The sequence below is a fragment of the Chiloscyllium plagiosum genome, unplaced genomic scaffold (genome assembly GCF_037043375.1).
Source record: "Chiloscyllium plagiosum isolate Xiang-an unplaced genomic scaffold, Cpla_swu_hap1 HiC_scaffold_29, whole genome shotgun sequence".
NCBI lineage: Eukaryota > Metazoa > Chordata > Chondrichthyes > Orectolobiformes > Hemiscylliidae > Chiloscyllium > Chiloscyllium plagiosum.
Genome location: NW_028270167.1, coordinates 43,202,220 through 43,218,066, shown reverse-complemented (window position 1 = coordinate 43,218,066; position 15,847 = coordinate 43,202,220). Strand labels below are relative to the sequence as shown.

The following is a 15,847-nucleotide window of genomic DNA, read 5'->3' as shown; positions in this document are numbered from 1 at the left end:
CTTTATTGGTCAGTGCATTGAGTATAGAAATTGGGAGGTCATGTTGTGGCTGTAAAGGACCTTGGAGTACTGTGTTCAAATCTGGTCTGCCTGCTCCCGGATGTTCTGAAACTTGAAAGGATGCAGAGAAGATTTACAAGAATGTTGCCGGAATTGCAAGGTTTGAGCTATAGGTACAGGCTGAATAGGCTGGGGCTATTTTCTCTGAAGCATCAGAGGCCGAGGGGTGGCCTTATAGAGGTTTATAAAATCATGAGGGTGAAAGAACTGCCAAAGAAAATCACTTTCTCCTAAAGGAAATATTGAAGGCTTGTACACTTACAACATTTAAAAGGCATCTGGATGGATACATGAATAGGAAGGATTTTGACGGATGGGGTCAATTGCAAGTGGGACTAGATTAATTGAGGATGTCTGGTCAGCATGGATATGTTGGACCAAAGGGCCTGTTTCCATAATTATGGCTTTATGCGATTCATAAAATTCTATCATCCAAATCTTGTAGTTCAATCTTGTAGCTCCGGTTTCCTCCCACAGTCCAAAGATGTGCAGGGCCAGGTGAACTAGCCATACTAAATTGCCCGTAGTGTTAGGTAAGGGGTAAATGTAGGGGTATGGGTGGGTTTCGCTTTGGCGGGTCGGTGTGGACTTGTTGGGCCGAAGAGCCTGTTTCCACACTGTAATGTAATCTAATCTAATCAATGTTTTGTTTTGAATCTCTTGGATTCTGGTGTAAAAAGGAGCATGAACATAGTTGATGATGCATAACAATGCAAGTGGACAAACTTCAAGAAGGCTTTTGCAACCCCATCCCAAATTGGTTGGAGGCTGACATCTGTAATGTGGAGACCTTAGGAGGAGTCCAAGCTGGATCATCAATTGATTGAAACAAGAGTCTTTTGTATTCATTGGTACACTCAATCTGTGGAATCTCCTTTCCAATTAGTTTGATAAGTGTTCAGCATCATTCAAAATTGGATGTGGAAAAACTATAGAGCTTTGGTCTGGTCCGTTAATTGTGGGATTATTTAGTGCTGTCCATAGAATGCTATTTTCTCTGCTTAGCAAGGACGTAGTTTCTATGCTGTACCTAGTAAGTGGGCTCCTCATTTTCTGGGGCCTGGCTCTGCTCCCACATTGTTAAAGAAAAAATAACAAAGAAAATTACTGCAGAGGAACAGGCCTTTTGGCTCTCCAATCCTTTATCTAAACCTGTCACTTATTTTCTAAGGATCTGTATCCCTTTGCTCAGTGCCCATTCATGTATCTGTCGAGATACATCTTAAATGACGCTGTCATGCCCGCTTCTACCATCTCCACTGGCAACGCGTTCCAGGCACTCACCACCCTCTGCGTAAAGAACTTTACACGCACATCTTCCTTAAACTTTTCCCCTCTCACCTTGAACTCATGATCCCTAGTAACTAAGTCCCCTACTCTGGGAAAAAGCTTCCTGCTATCCACCCTGTCTATATCTCTCATGATTTTGTAAACCTCAATCAGATCCCTACTCAACCTCTGTTTTTCTAATGAGAATAATCCTAATCTACTCAACCTCTCTTCATAGCTAGCGCCCTCTATACCAGGCAACATCCTGGTGAACCTCCTTTGTACCCTCTCCAAAGCATCCACATGCTTTTGTTAATGCGGCAACCCGAACCATACGCAGTCTGTACGCAACCAGAACTGTAAAACAGTCCAAGGTTTCCTGCCTATTAAAGAAAGGGTCAGGAATTTAAAGAGCTGCAGGGAAGAAGCCTGCTCTCTGTTTAGGGAGGTAGCTCCCTGAGTAGACCACACCAGCTCTGCAAACTCTATTCAAACTGTATTCAATATGTGAAGCAAAATACTTGTTCTGTGCAGTATCACCCTCACTTGTTATAAAATATACAAAATACCTGATGCATTCTGCTGTTGCTGTGAATGTAGACAAACAGGAGGCTGCAAGAACACAGCAAGCAAGGAGGCGGAGAAGTCAATGTTTCAGGCATAACCCTTCTTTAGGACTGTGGCTGCATGTAAGGGGAGCTGCATGTAAGGGGGTGTTGGGGGGAGTGGTGGCGGGGTGGTGAGGTCAGGAGAGGTGAACACTGGGAGATGGTATGGCCTGGTTGGTCGATGGGAGAAATGAATTTGGTTGGTAGCTGGAAGGAAGAGTCGATCAGAGGAATGGAAGGGAGGGGGAGGGGCTGGGAAGGGAGTTGGGGGATGAGAAGGGAGGTTATTTGGAATTGGAGAATTCAATGTTGAATCCTTCTGGCTGTAGGTTGCCCAGGCAGAAGATGAGGTGGTGTTCCTCCAATTTGTGCTCTGATTCGCTGTGGCAATGGAGGAGGCCAAGGATGGTCATTTCGGAGAGGGAATGGGAAGAGGAAATAAAATGGGTAGTGACTGGGAGGACCGATCGGCCCCTGCGGGCGCAGCTGAGATGCTCGGCTAAATATGGCCTGAGTTTATGTTTGGTCTCTCTAATGTAAAGAAGAGAACATCGGGAGCACTGGATACAATAAACAAGGTTGGTGGAAAGGCAGGTGAACCGCTGTCTCACTTGGATGGAGATGGGGGTGGTGGTGGTATGCCAGCAGGATTTACATCTTTTGACTGAGGGTTCGGGGTGGGGATGGCAGTAAATTGGTGGGGAGAATGGTGCGAACCAAGGATTGGCAGAGGGAACAGTCCTTGCAGAAGGCAGAGAGGGGTGGAGAGAGGAAGATATTTTTGGTGGTGGGGTCTAATTGAAGTTGGTACAAGTGTTTAAGGATGAGACACTGGATGCAAAGACTGGTGGGGTGGGAGGAGAGGACAAGGGGGACCCTGTCTATTTGCATTTGGGAGGGCGGTTTTAGAGCAATGCAGCAGACAGTGGAGGAGGTGCAGTGGAGGGCTGTCTGCATGACAGAGGGGGGAAAGGCATGTTGTTCCAAATAGGTGGACATCTGGGATGCGTGGGAGTGGAATGTCTCCTTTTCTGAAGTGGAGGTGGAATAATTGGGAGAATGGGATGGAGTTCTTGCAAGCGAGAGGTTGGGAGGAGGTGTAGTAATGGGAGTCAATGGTTTTATAGTAAATGTCTGTCTGGAGACTATTGCCAGAGTTGGGAATTGAGAGGTCAAGAAAAGGGAGGAATATCCAAGATGGACCAAGTGAATTTGAGGGTGAGTTGAAAATTGTGGACGGAATCTATCAACTGCTCCAGTTCAGATATAACTGTGCCATACCTCAAATATATCACGACTGAGCTCCAGCACTGTCAGCTCCTGCGTGTAGATGATGGTCAATTCTGTGCTGTTCTTGAGCTGGACATCCTTAGGAAATGGGCCCTGGAAAACGACTGCTGTTTCTTTGTAAGCCACTGCTCGAGCGCCAAGGTACAATCTATATGCGACATCTTGTTTGTATCGAGGATGAATGCTGAAATATAGTAAATGTTTACTTACACACTTGGCACCGCTTAGATTCTACATAGTTAAGAGGTGGTGGATTTGCGGAGCCAAGCTGCAAGATTCCATAACACTCTTCAAAGGAATGGACAGAAGTTCTCTTGGGCTCCTGGCAAACTCCTTTATCACTGATTCATTTGCATTTAGTGGAAACTTGCTGTGCACAAATTGCTGATGCATCTGCATAACTAACAAGCGTTTTTTCAAAAGTTTGATCATGAAATACGCTTAAAAATTTTGAAGACAGTACATTATGTGAAAGCAACATTTTTATCTTAGGACGGACTGCTATGTAACCATTATCATTTGCATCGCCCCTTTATGTTACGTCCCTCTGTTTAGGTAAACTTGTTACAAAGCCTTTCCACTTTGTCTGCAGCCGTCACCCATTACTCCTACATAGTTTTATCCCCACCAACCTCTGCTCCTGTCAATTTGCAAAAGCAAGATCCATACTCAGAGTATGTACAGCCCACTGTGCACAGATGGCTTTGAATGCAAATGTGTGACTGATTTTACGAATCTTTATCTCGACATCTTTAAACATTGGTACCTACGTGCCATAAGGTGATTTCTCATCACCCAGGTCCATTGCAACTGCCATGAATGTTCTCTTCATCTTTGGGTTTGGAACATAACCAAAATCAGCGGTTTGATGCCAACGTATCCATGGGAAAGAATCGTCTGGGACAGCATGGTGGTATGTGGACAGCTACAGGAATAATAATTACAGAATAATTAATTATGAGCCATAATTGATAAATATGAAATTAAAGTAGTTGGGCAATACTGAGGGAATGGCAGCTATGCTGTTGGAGGATAGTACTGAGTGAGTGCTAACTTATCAGAAGAACAGTACTGAGCACGTTCTGAAGAAAAGTCATATTAAACTGAAAATGTTAACACTGTTTCGTCTCTCCTCAGTTACTGCCAGACTTGTTCAGTTTTTCCTGCACATTGTTTTTATTTCCGAGAGTGCGTTGTGCCTTTGGAGAGTCAGGCCAGAGAGTGTGCTCCACTAGCGATTTTTGAGAAGACTTGTAGCTCAGGTTGATGATATGTACATTAGCTCGCTGAACTTGAAGGTTGTTTTCAGACATTTTGTCACTGTTTTAAAAAATTCTCAAGGTCAGGTTCGTAGGAGAGTAGTCTGACACAGAACAAACGACCAAGAGGCGAGTCTGCTAGAATATGAGCATTTTATTCCCCGCAGCGTCGCCACAACCAGGTCTCATACTTACAACGGGTCTGGCTTATACTCACTCTACATGTTACCGGAACTGGGAGCCGTCAGTTCTCGTAGAGCAGTTGCCAACAACCCACGCTCGGCCGTTAAACGTAACCGAACTGGAGACTTTTCCAGCTGATATACTCTTTTCCAGATATAAACATTCATGTGAACAGCAGAGCAAGGCTAAAAAACACATTCCATTCTGGTTACATACAGATAAGAAGATTCACACGGGGAGGTGTGTAATAAGATTCACACGGGACTAAGCAACACCTCCATTCCGGTTAGATTCACACATGTATTGGGACATAATTTTTAACCGTTTCACCACATTCCACTGCTTGGCCCAATACATGTGTTACATTATGATTCACACATGTATTGGGACATAATTTTACACCACAGTCACCATAGTAGGTAACATGATCAGAGAGAGTCTCTGGTGAAGCGCTGATTTGCCGTCTATCTATTTTTTCGGTTTTGGTTTTTTAAGGTGGGCGATGTCATTTCCGGTTCTTCCTTTTCCTTCAAGGGAAGTTAGATGGATTCTAAATCAATGTGTTTATTGATGGAATTCTGGTTAGAATGCCATGCATCTAAGAATTCTTGTACGTGTCTTTGTTTCACTTGTCCTTGGATGTGGGTGTTGTCCCAGTCAAAGTGGTGCCCTTCTTTCTCTGTATGTATGGAAACTAGTGAGCATGGGTCGTGTCTTTTGGTGGCCAGTTGGCGTTCATGTATCCTGATGGAAAGTTTCCTGCTTGTTTGTTGGATGTAGTGTTTTTTACAGTTCTTGCATGGTATCTTGTAAATAACATTAGATTTGCTGGTAGTATCTAATGGAACCTTTAGGTCAATTAATGGCTGTTTAAGTGTATTGGTAGATTTGTGGGCTACTATGATGCCAAGGGATCTGGAAGTTATTTCTGATAATGTCTTTGATGTAACTTAATGTGGCTATAGTTTTTGGTTGTGTTGTGTCTGCTTGTTGGGTTCGTTTCTGAGGAATCAGCGGATTGTGATTATTAGGCACCCATTTTTCTTGAAAACGTTGTACAGATATTTTTCTTCTGCTTTTTGTACCTCTTGGGTGCTGCAGTGTGATGTAGCTTGTTGAAGTAATGTCTTGATGCAACTCTGTGGGTGTTGGTATGATTGCTTCTGAAGTTAAGTATTTGGTCTGTGTTTGTTGCTTTTCTGTCGACATTGGTTTAAAGCTCTCCGTTAACTGTACATTTAACTGTACATCTAGGAATGGGAGTCTGGCTGTCGTTCTCCTCCTCTTTTGTGAATTTTATGCCTGTCAGAATATTGTTGATGGTGTTATATGTTTCCTCTAATTTGTTCCATTTTGTGATGACAAAGGTGTCATCTATGTAGTGGACCCAAAGTTTGGGTTGGGTAGATGGGAGGGCAGCTTATTCAATTCTCTGTATTACTGCATCTGCTATGAGCTCTGATATTGGTGATCCCATGGATGTTCCGTTGACTTGTTTGTAGGTTTTGTTATTGAATGTGAAGTGGGTGGTGAGGCAGAGGTCCACTAGCTTGAGGATGTTGTCTTTGCTGATGAAGTTGGTGCTGTCTGGTGTTTGTGGTCCTGGTTTTCCTAGTAGTGATGCCAGTGTTTCTTTGGTCAGGCCAATGTTAATTGATGTGAAAAGGGCTGTAACGTCAAAGGACACCATTATTTTGTCCTCTTATATCTTGGTGTCTTTGATGGTGTTCAGGAATTCTTGGGTGGAGTAAATTCTTTGGTGGCTAGTCTGTACGTTGGTGTATCAGGTAGGGAGAGCATGGATCTGGGAGAGGGCCACTGTTGGAGCAGCTGCACTGTGGACGCTACACTATCAGACAGGGAACACTACACTTTTGTAATGGTAGCTCTGTGATAGTATAGAAAGGAGGGAGTGCTTGGATGGGCAAGTGGGGTGAACATGCAGGAATGCAGTGACATGGGCAGGTGAAGGTGCAGATGGGCTAGTACAGGGATTAGGGTTGCTATTGTGAAGTGGGAGGGAAGGGATAGAATTGAGAGTGGGAGAGTTGACAACACAATAACAGATCAGTATAAAAGATTCAAACTTTAGGTAGATCTAAGACGGAAAGTTGTTTCTGGAGCGCTTTGTTCTAAATTAGTGAAGGACAATAAACACTGGATTACCAAGGCATTTTGAGATCAAAAAAGTAGCGGTGTTGGATATCTTGAAGAACATTAGGTAGATAAGCCCCAAGGCCTGATGGTATCTACCCTGGGTTATTGAGGGAGGCAAGAGAAGAGATTGTTGAGGCCTTGACCAAGATTGTTGTATCCTTGCCAGCTACTACAGAGGTGCCAGAAGACTGGCTAATGTTGTTCATCTGTTCCAGAAGGCAAATAGGGATAATCCCAAACTATAGACTGATGAGTCTCACATCAGTGGTTGGGAAACTATTAGAGAGAATTCTTAGAGATAGGATTCACATGCATTTGGAAAAGTGTGGCCTAATGGGAAACAGTCAGCAAGGCTTTGTTCAGGGCATGCCATGTCTTACTAAATTGACTGAATTTTTCAAGGAGGTGACAGAAGTGATCAATGAGGGTTGAGCAATGGATGTTGTCTACATGGACTTTAGTAAGGCTTATGACAAGGTCCCTCATGGTCGGCTCATCCAGAGGATTAAGATGCATGTGATCCCACAGTGACTTGGCCGTGTGGATTCAGAATTGGCGTGCTTCAAGAAGCAGCACTTCGAAAGCTAGTGTCTCCAAATATACCTGTTGGCCTATAACCTGATGTTGTGTGATTTTTAACTCAGAAAAAGCAGACAGTCAATGGCCAGATCCTGAGCAGCACTGATGTACAGAAGAAACTTGGGGTTCAAGTTCATAGCTACTTGAAAGTGGCCACAAAAGTAGGTGGGTGGTAAAGAAGGCATGCTTGCCTTTATTGGTTGGGGAATTGAGTAAAGAGTCAATATGTTATGTTGCAGCTTTATAAGACTTTAGCAAGGCCACACTTAAGAGTATTACATTCAATTCTGGACAGGAAGGATGTGGAAGCTTTGGGGAGAGTGCAGAAGAGATTTACCAGGATGCTGTCTGGCTTACAGGATATGATCAATTAGGAAAGGTTAGTGAGGCTGCAGCAGCGGAGGCTGAGAGAAGACTTGATAAATGTCAGAATCCTTTTCCTCAGAGTTGAAATGTCTCCGACAACGGGGCATGCATTTAAGGTGAGAGGGGAAAGTTCAAAGGAGATGTGAGGGCACATCAACCATTTTACCCTCAGTGACTTGGCCGTGTGGATTCAGAATTGGCGTGCTTCAAGAAGCAGCACTGTTTGGTCACCTTCTCAAAGAACTCAGTAAGGTTTGGGAGACATGGCCTACCCTTCACAAAACCATATAGACTATCCCTAATCAGATTATTCCTTTCCAGATGATTATAAATCCTATCTTTTATAATTCTTTCTAACACTTTACCCACAACGGAGGTAAGGCTCACTGGTCTATAATTACCAAGTGTGGCTCGACTCCCTTCATACAGTCATAGAGTCTTAGAAATGTACAGCATGGAACCAACCTGTCCATGCCGACCAGATATCCCAACCCAATCTAGTCCCACCTGCCAGCACCCAGCCCATATCCCTCCAAACTCTTCCTATTCATATACCCATTCAAATGCCTCTTAAATGTTGCAATTGTACCAGCCTCCACCACATCCTCTGGCAGTTCATTCCAGACACGTACCACCCTCTGCGTGAAAACGTTGCCCCTTAGGTCTCTTTTATATCTCTCCCCATTCACCGTAAACCTGTGTCCTCTAGTTCTGGACTCCCCGATCCCAGGGAAAAGACTTTGTCTATTTATCCTATCCCTGCCCCTCATAATTTTGTAAACCTCTATAAGGTTTACAGCGAGTCGTGGAATGCCCTGCCAGTAGCAGTGGTGGATTCTCCCTCTTTATGGGCATTTAAACGGGCATTGGATAGGCATGTGGAGGATAGTGGGCTAGTGTAAGTTAGGTGGGCTTGGACCGGCGCAACATTGAGGGCCAAAGGGCCTGTACTGCACTGTAGTCTTCTATGTTCTATGTAAGCTATTTAGGGCGGCACGGTGGCACAGTGGTTAGCACTGCTGCCTCACAGCGCCACAGACCCGGATTCAATTCCCGCCTCAGGCGACTGACTGTGTGGAGTTTGCACGTTCTCCCCGTGTCTGCGTGGGTTTCCTCCGGGTACTCCGGTTTCCTCCCACATTCCAAAGATGTGCAGGTCAGGTGAATTGGCCATGCTAAATTGCCCGTAGTGTTAGGTAAGGGGTACATGTAGGGGTATGGGTGGGTTGCGCTTCGGTGGGGCGGTGTGGACTTGTTGGGCTGAAGGGCCTGTTTCCACACTGTAAATAATCTAATCTAATCTTGTCACCCCTCAGCCTCCGATGCTGCAGGGAAAACAGCCCCACCCTGTTCAGCCTCTCCCTGTAGCTCAAATCCTCCAACCTTGGCAACATCCTTGTAAATCTTTTCTGAACCTTTTCAAGTTTCACAACATCTTTCCGTTAGGAAGGAGACCAGAACTGCATGCAATATTCGAACAGTGGCCTAACCAATGTCCTGTACAGCCGCAACATGACCTCCCAACTCCTGTACTCAATAGTTGAAAAGTGTGGTGCTGGAAAAACACAGCAGGCCAGGCAGCATCCGAGGAGCAGGAGAATCGATGTTTCGGGCATAAGCCTGCATGTCATTGGCGGAATGGGAGGGGGAGTTAAAGTGTTCAGCCACGGGGCGGTTGGGCTGGTTGGTGCAGGTGTCCCAGAGGTGTTCCCTGAAATTTGAGGGAACATCTCTGGGACACCGCACCAACCCAACCGCCCCGTGGCTGAACACTTTAACTCTCCCGCCCACGCCACCAATGACATGCAGGTCCTTGGCCTCCTCCATCACCAGACCCTGGCCACACGATGCCTGGAGGAAGAGCGCCTCATCTTCCGCCTAGGAACCCTCCAACCACACGGGATGAATGTAGATTTCTCCAGCCTCCTCATTTCCCCTCCCCCCACCTTATCTCAGTCCCAACCCTCGGATTCAGCACCGCCCTCTTGACCTGCAATCTTCTTCCTGAGCTCTCTGCCCCCAACCCCTCTCCGGCCTATCACCCTCACCCTCACTTCCTTCCACCTATCGTATTCTCAGCACCCCTCCCCCAAATTCCCTCCCCCCACCTTTCATCTCAGCCCGCTTGGCATACCAGCCTCATTCCTGAAGAAGGGCTTATGTCAATTCTCCTGCTCCTCGGATGCTGCCTGGCCTGCTGTGTTTTTCCAGCACCACATTTTTCAACTCTGGTACTCCAGCATCTGCAGTCCTCTCTTTCTCCTGTACTCAATACCCTGACCAATAAAGGAAAGCATACCAAACGCCTTCTTCACTATCCTATCTACCTGTGACTCCACTTTCAAGGAGCTATGAACCTGCACTCCAAGATCTTTTTGTTCAACAACACTCCCTAGGACCTTACCATCCTGCTAAGATTTGCTTTCCCAAAATGCACCTCGCTTTTATCTGAATTAAACTCCATTTGCCACTTCTCAGCCCATTGGCCCATCTGGTCCAGACCCTGTTGTAATCTGAGGTAACCCTCTTCGTTGTCCACTACACCTCCAATTTTAGTGTCATCTACAAACTTACTAACTGTACCTCTTATGCTTGCATCCAAATCATTTATGTAAATGACAAAATAGAACAAGGGGACAGCACTTGCTTATCCTCCAGTCTTCTGGCACTGTTCAAGAACAGCTTCTTTCCTGTTATTATTAGACTGATGAATGGACTCTCTAACTTCAAATAATATTGATCTTGCCTTGCGCATGTCCTCTGCGGTGTAACTTGTATACTTCAATCTGTCCAAGTTATTTTCACCCTATGATCTAAGTGGAATTGAAACACCCATCAGCCATGATTCAATGGCGGTTTGGACTCGATGGGACAAATGGCCTTGCTTCCACTCCTATGTCTTATGGTCTTATGATCGTATGTCCTTGCTTGCTATGATCTGCCTGTACTGTTTGCAAACATAAGCTTTTCACTGTACTTAGGTACACGTGACAAGCAAACAAATCTTATTATTGTACTGCCTGAACAATGCACCAATTATTGTTCATATTAAAGAATTAAATATGTGGCTCAAAGAGTCATGTGGGAGAAAGTGATGAGGAAATGGAGAGGTGTTCTGTTCAGATGGGCTTTCCTTTAACTAGTCTTGGATCAGCATCCAGGCAAATCATATAATCAAGGCTGTGGGTAGGCAATTAAACTTCTCAGGGGGCAAAGGGTTCAACTGAGGGGAAAGTTCGAAATATATAGAGAAAAGTTAAGGCAGTGTTGTAGCAATTTGGATAGAAATATTCAGAGAATGAAAGAGTTTGACTGCAATAGTAGTAAACAAATAAGAATCGAGTGGGAATAATGGTTTAAAAATAAAAGGTTCTTACCTGAACATATTTTTAACAAGCCAGTTAAACAGTGACATCAATAGAGGGAAATGGCTTAATAGGTGTTTTTTTCATTCATTCATGGGATTGAGTGTCGCTGGCTGGCCAGCATTTATGCTCATTTCTAGCTGCCCTTGGGAAGGTGGTAGTGAGCTGCCTTCTTGAAATGCTGCAGTCCATCACAATGTGTTGACCCACAATGCTGTCGGGGAGGGAATTCAAAGATTCTAACCCAGTGACAGTGAAGGAACGGCGATATATTTCTAAATCAGGATGGCGAGTGGCTTGGATCTTGCAGGTGGTGTTCCCATGTATCTGCAGCCCTTGTCCCTCTTGATAATAGTAGTCTTGGCTGAAAATGTGTTGCTGGAAAAGCGCAGCAGGTCAGGCAGCATCCAAGGAGCAGGAGAATCGACGTTTCGGGCATGAGCCCTTCTTCAGGAATCCTGAAGAAGGGCTCATGCCCGAAACGTTGATTCTCCTGCTCCTTGGATGCTGCCTGACCTGCTGCACTTTTCCAGCAACACATTTTCAGCTCTGATCTCCAGCATCTGCAGTCCTCACTTTCTCCTAATAGTAGTCTTGGTTTGGGAGGTGCTGCATGAGGATCTTTGATGAATTTCTGCAGTGTATCTTGTAGATAGTAAACACTATTGGTACCAAGCTTGAGTGATGCAGGTAGTGGGAGTTTATGGATATGGTGCCAGTCAAATGGACTGCTTTGTTCTGGATAATTGACATTTATTGGAGATGCAGCCATCCAGGCACTTATCCATCACACTCCAGACTGTGACTTGCAAATAATGGAGAGGCTTTGGGGAATCACGAGGTGAGTTAATCCCAGTACTCCCAGTTTCTGATCTGCTCTTGTAAGCCACAGTGAGTCCAGTTAAGTTTCTGGTCAATGGTAACCCCAAGGATGTGGATAGTGAGGGATTCAGTAATGTTAACAGCATTGAATGTCAAGGAGTGGTGGTTTAGATTGTCTTTGATTGGTGATGGTCACTGCCTGGATTTATGTGGCATGAATGGCACCTGTTATTTAACAGCCCATGCCTGGATACTGTCCAGATCTTGTTGCATTTGGAAATGGACTGCTTCAGTATCTGAGTGGCATAGAATTATAGAATTCCTACTGCCCGTACGGCCCATCGAATCCACACAGATCTTCTGAAGAGCATCCCACCCAGACCCATAGCCATATCTTACCCCTGCATTTCCCATGGATAATCCACTTAGCCTGCACATCCTTAGACATTGTGAGCAATTTATCATGACCAATCTGCACATTCTGGACTGTCAGAGGAATCTGGAGCACCTGGAGGAAATCCACACAGACATGGCGGAGAATGAAAAGAAGCTTGTAACAAAGATAACAATAATCTTGGAACACATTGAACTTCATATGTATGTTGAATAAAACACAAAGGCAGTCAAAAGTATACATTTGAGACAGTTCCTTAAAAATGCAGAAAAGTTAGGGAAAGAAAAACAGATGGGCGGCACGGTGGCACAGTGGTTAGCACTGCTGCCTCACAGCGCCACAGACCCGGGTTCAATTCCCGCCTCAGGCGACTGACTGTGTGGAGTTTGCACGTTCTCCCCGTGTCTGCGTGGGTTTCCTCCGGGTGCTCCGGTTTCCTCCCACAGTCCAAAAATGTGCAGGTCAGGTGAATTGGCCATGCTAAATTGCCCGTAGTGTTACGTAAGGGTTAAATGTAGGTATGGGTGGGTTGCGCTTCGGCGGGGCGGTGTGGACTTGTTGGGCCGAAGGGCCTGTTTCCGCACTGTAAGTAATCTAATCTAATAAAAAAAAGTAATACAGATTGAGAAAGATTGTTGGAAAGAGGATGCCCTTGAGGGGTCAAGGAGAGAATCCATTTAGTTAGAGCTGAGAAGCAAAAAAACATAATTATCATGTGACTTAGAGCACTCTGTAGTCCTCCAAATAATGAGAGAGAGAAGCACAGAATCTGCAGAGGTAGCAGTGAGATGTGAATTTGAAAGTGGTGATTTTGGGAACTTTAATTATCTGCATATCAATATGGATAATGGTAAAGGATAGATAGGAAGGAAGAAGAATTTCTGAAAAATGTTTAGGAGAACTTCTTCAACTAGTTTGTTCTAGTTCAGCTAGGAAGTTGTCATTGCCTATCTGGTACTGGGAAATAAGGTGAGCCATAAGTACCAGATGCCTGTGGGAAAACACTTGGATAAGAATGATCACTGTATCATAAGGTTTAGATTAATAATAGACAAAAGCAAGGATTGATATAAATGAGAACATCTAGATTTTATTTTTTTCATGCACTGATATACAGTGAAAAGTTTTGTTTTGCGTGTTATCTAGGCAAATCATACCATACATAAGTACATTAGGGAATAGAATGCAGAATATAGGCTATAGCGACAGAGAAGGTGCAGAGAGAGATTAACTTTAATATATGAGCGGTCTCTTCAAATATTTGATAACTGTGATTTTAAAAATTATTCTTGAATCTGTTGACACATGTTTTCAAACTTTGAATCTTATGCCGGACGGAAGAAATGGAAGAGATTACAACCAGGATGGGTGGGTCTTTGATTATTTTGTCTGCTTTCCTGAGGCAGCAGGACGTATAGGTGGAGTCAATGGATGGAAGGCTCATGTGCGTGGTGGACTGGGCTACATTCACAATTCTCTATAATTTCTTGCAGTCTTGGGCAAAGCAACTGCTATACCAAGCTGTGATGCATCCGCACAGGATGCTTTCTATGGTGCATCTATGAAAATTGGTAGAAGTCATTGTGGACATGCCAAATTTTCTTTTAGCACAGGGAGAAGGCATATAACCAAGTTAAACAGAACCTAGGACTGACAGAAAAAATAATAACGGAACAATGGGTGATCTTTAAGGAAGACATATTTTAGATATAAACATTCCTTGTTCCAGGCCCACTCCACCCCCATCCACAATTCTTTCTCCAATACATCGATGACAACATCTGTATTGCTTCCCTCTTGTTTGGAATTGGGAAAGTTTATCTATTTCACTTCAAATTTCCACCTTGCTGTCACCTTCACTGACTCTGACTCGTCCCTTCCCTTCCTCAGCATCTCTGTTTCTATTTCTGGCTAGCCACCAATATCCACTACAAAATCCACTGACTCCCACAGTTACCTCACATCTTGCTTGCTGTAAAGACACTACTCCATTCTCCCAGTTTCTCTATCTCCATCACATCTCTTCCAATGATGTTAACTTCAACAAGGAGGCCTCCAAAACGTCCACTTTCTTCCTCAACCGAGGATTCCCCAACACTGTGGTAGAAAGGGCCTTCAACTGTGTCTGACCCACGTCTCATACTTTGGCCCTCACCCTCTGTCTTCCCTCCCTCAACAGCAATATGGACCCCGTTGTCCTCATCTACCGTCCCACCAGCATCCAGATTTAAAGGAATCATGAGCCACCATTTCTGCTAGCTCCAGCAGGACACCACCATCAGGCACATGGAAGTTAGTACGATGAAGGGCATGTACGTTAGTCTGATCCTAGAGTAGGATAGAAGGCCAGTACAACAGACAATCAATACTGTGCTGTACTGTTCCATGTTCCATGGATATTCCTGTCCCCTCCCTCGTCAGCCTTCCACAAGGATGGTTACTTCCAGAATTGTTTGATGCACTCGTCCTTCACTCAGAAAATGTCCCCACACCTCCACGGCACTTTCCCATGCAACCTCAGAAGGTGTAACTCCTGCCTGTTTACTTTCTTCTTCCTCACTATTCAAGGCCCAGGCACCTTCTAGGTGAAGTCTTCATTCAATCTACTTTACTCCTTTCACTATTTCACTTCAAATTTCCACCCTGCTCTCACCTTCACTGACTCGGCCCTTCCCTTCCTTGACATCTCTGTTTTCATTTCTGGCTAGCCACCAATATCCACTATAAATCCACTGACTCCCACGGTTACCTCACATCCTGCCTGCTGGAATGACACTTTCACAATGTGGAGTACAAAAATTGGCACACCATTTTGCAGCTACAATGAGCTGCCTGCTCCATTGGCTTGTATCCCAGGCTGCTGAAGGGAGTGAAGATGGAGAGCGCAGAATCTTCCAACCTCCCTTACTTACAGGAGAGGTGCCAGAGGATAAGAATATGCCAAATGTGACATTTTATTCAAGAAAGGATGTAGAAACGTTCACAGTAACTACAGGTCACTCAGTGATGGTTATTATTTTAGAAACCATAATCAGGGAAAAAAATAACAGACAATTGGAGAAGTTTGAGTTAGAACACAGAACAGTACAAAATGGTACAGGCCTTTCAGCCATGATGTTGTGCCGAGCATTTATCTTAATCGAAGATCAACCTAACCTTCACACTTCTCAATTTACTGCCGTCCATGTGCTTGTCCAGCAGTCGCTTAAATATCCTTAATGTCTCTGACTCTGCTACCTTTGCTGGCTGTGCATTCCATGTATCCACCACACTCTGCATAAAGAACCTACCTCTGACATCTTCCTCCAATCACCTTAAAATTATGACCCTTCGTGACAGCCACTTCTGCTCTGGCTATCTACTCTATCGATGCCTCTCATTACCTAGTACACCTCTATCAAGTCATCTCTCTTTTTTCTTCTCTCCAGTGTGAAAAGCCTGAGCTCACTCAACCTCTCTTCATAAGACAAACCCTCCAATCCAGGCAGCATCCTT

At 44.6% G+C, this 15,847-nt stretch overlaps 1 protein-coding gene across 2 annotated transcripts in view; it reads right to left on the bottom strand.

Annotated features, from left to right (window-relative positions):
- siae (sialic acid acetylesterase) overlaps positions 1-15,847 on the bottom strand; it is a 168,883-nt gene that overhangs the window by 48,454 nt on the left and 104,582 nt on the right. For both annotated transcript variants that reach the window (XM_087976542.1, XM_043676962.2), the window contains exons 8-9: positions 3,998-4,152; positions 3,219-3,411 (exon numbers count right to left, since the gene is read on the bottom strand). In XM_087976542.1, the coding sequence (XP_087832668.1) occupies positions 3,219-3,411; positions 3,998-4,152 (348 nt within the window). The remainder of the gene's footprint in view (positions 1-3,218; positions 3,412-3,997; positions 4,153-15,847) is intronic.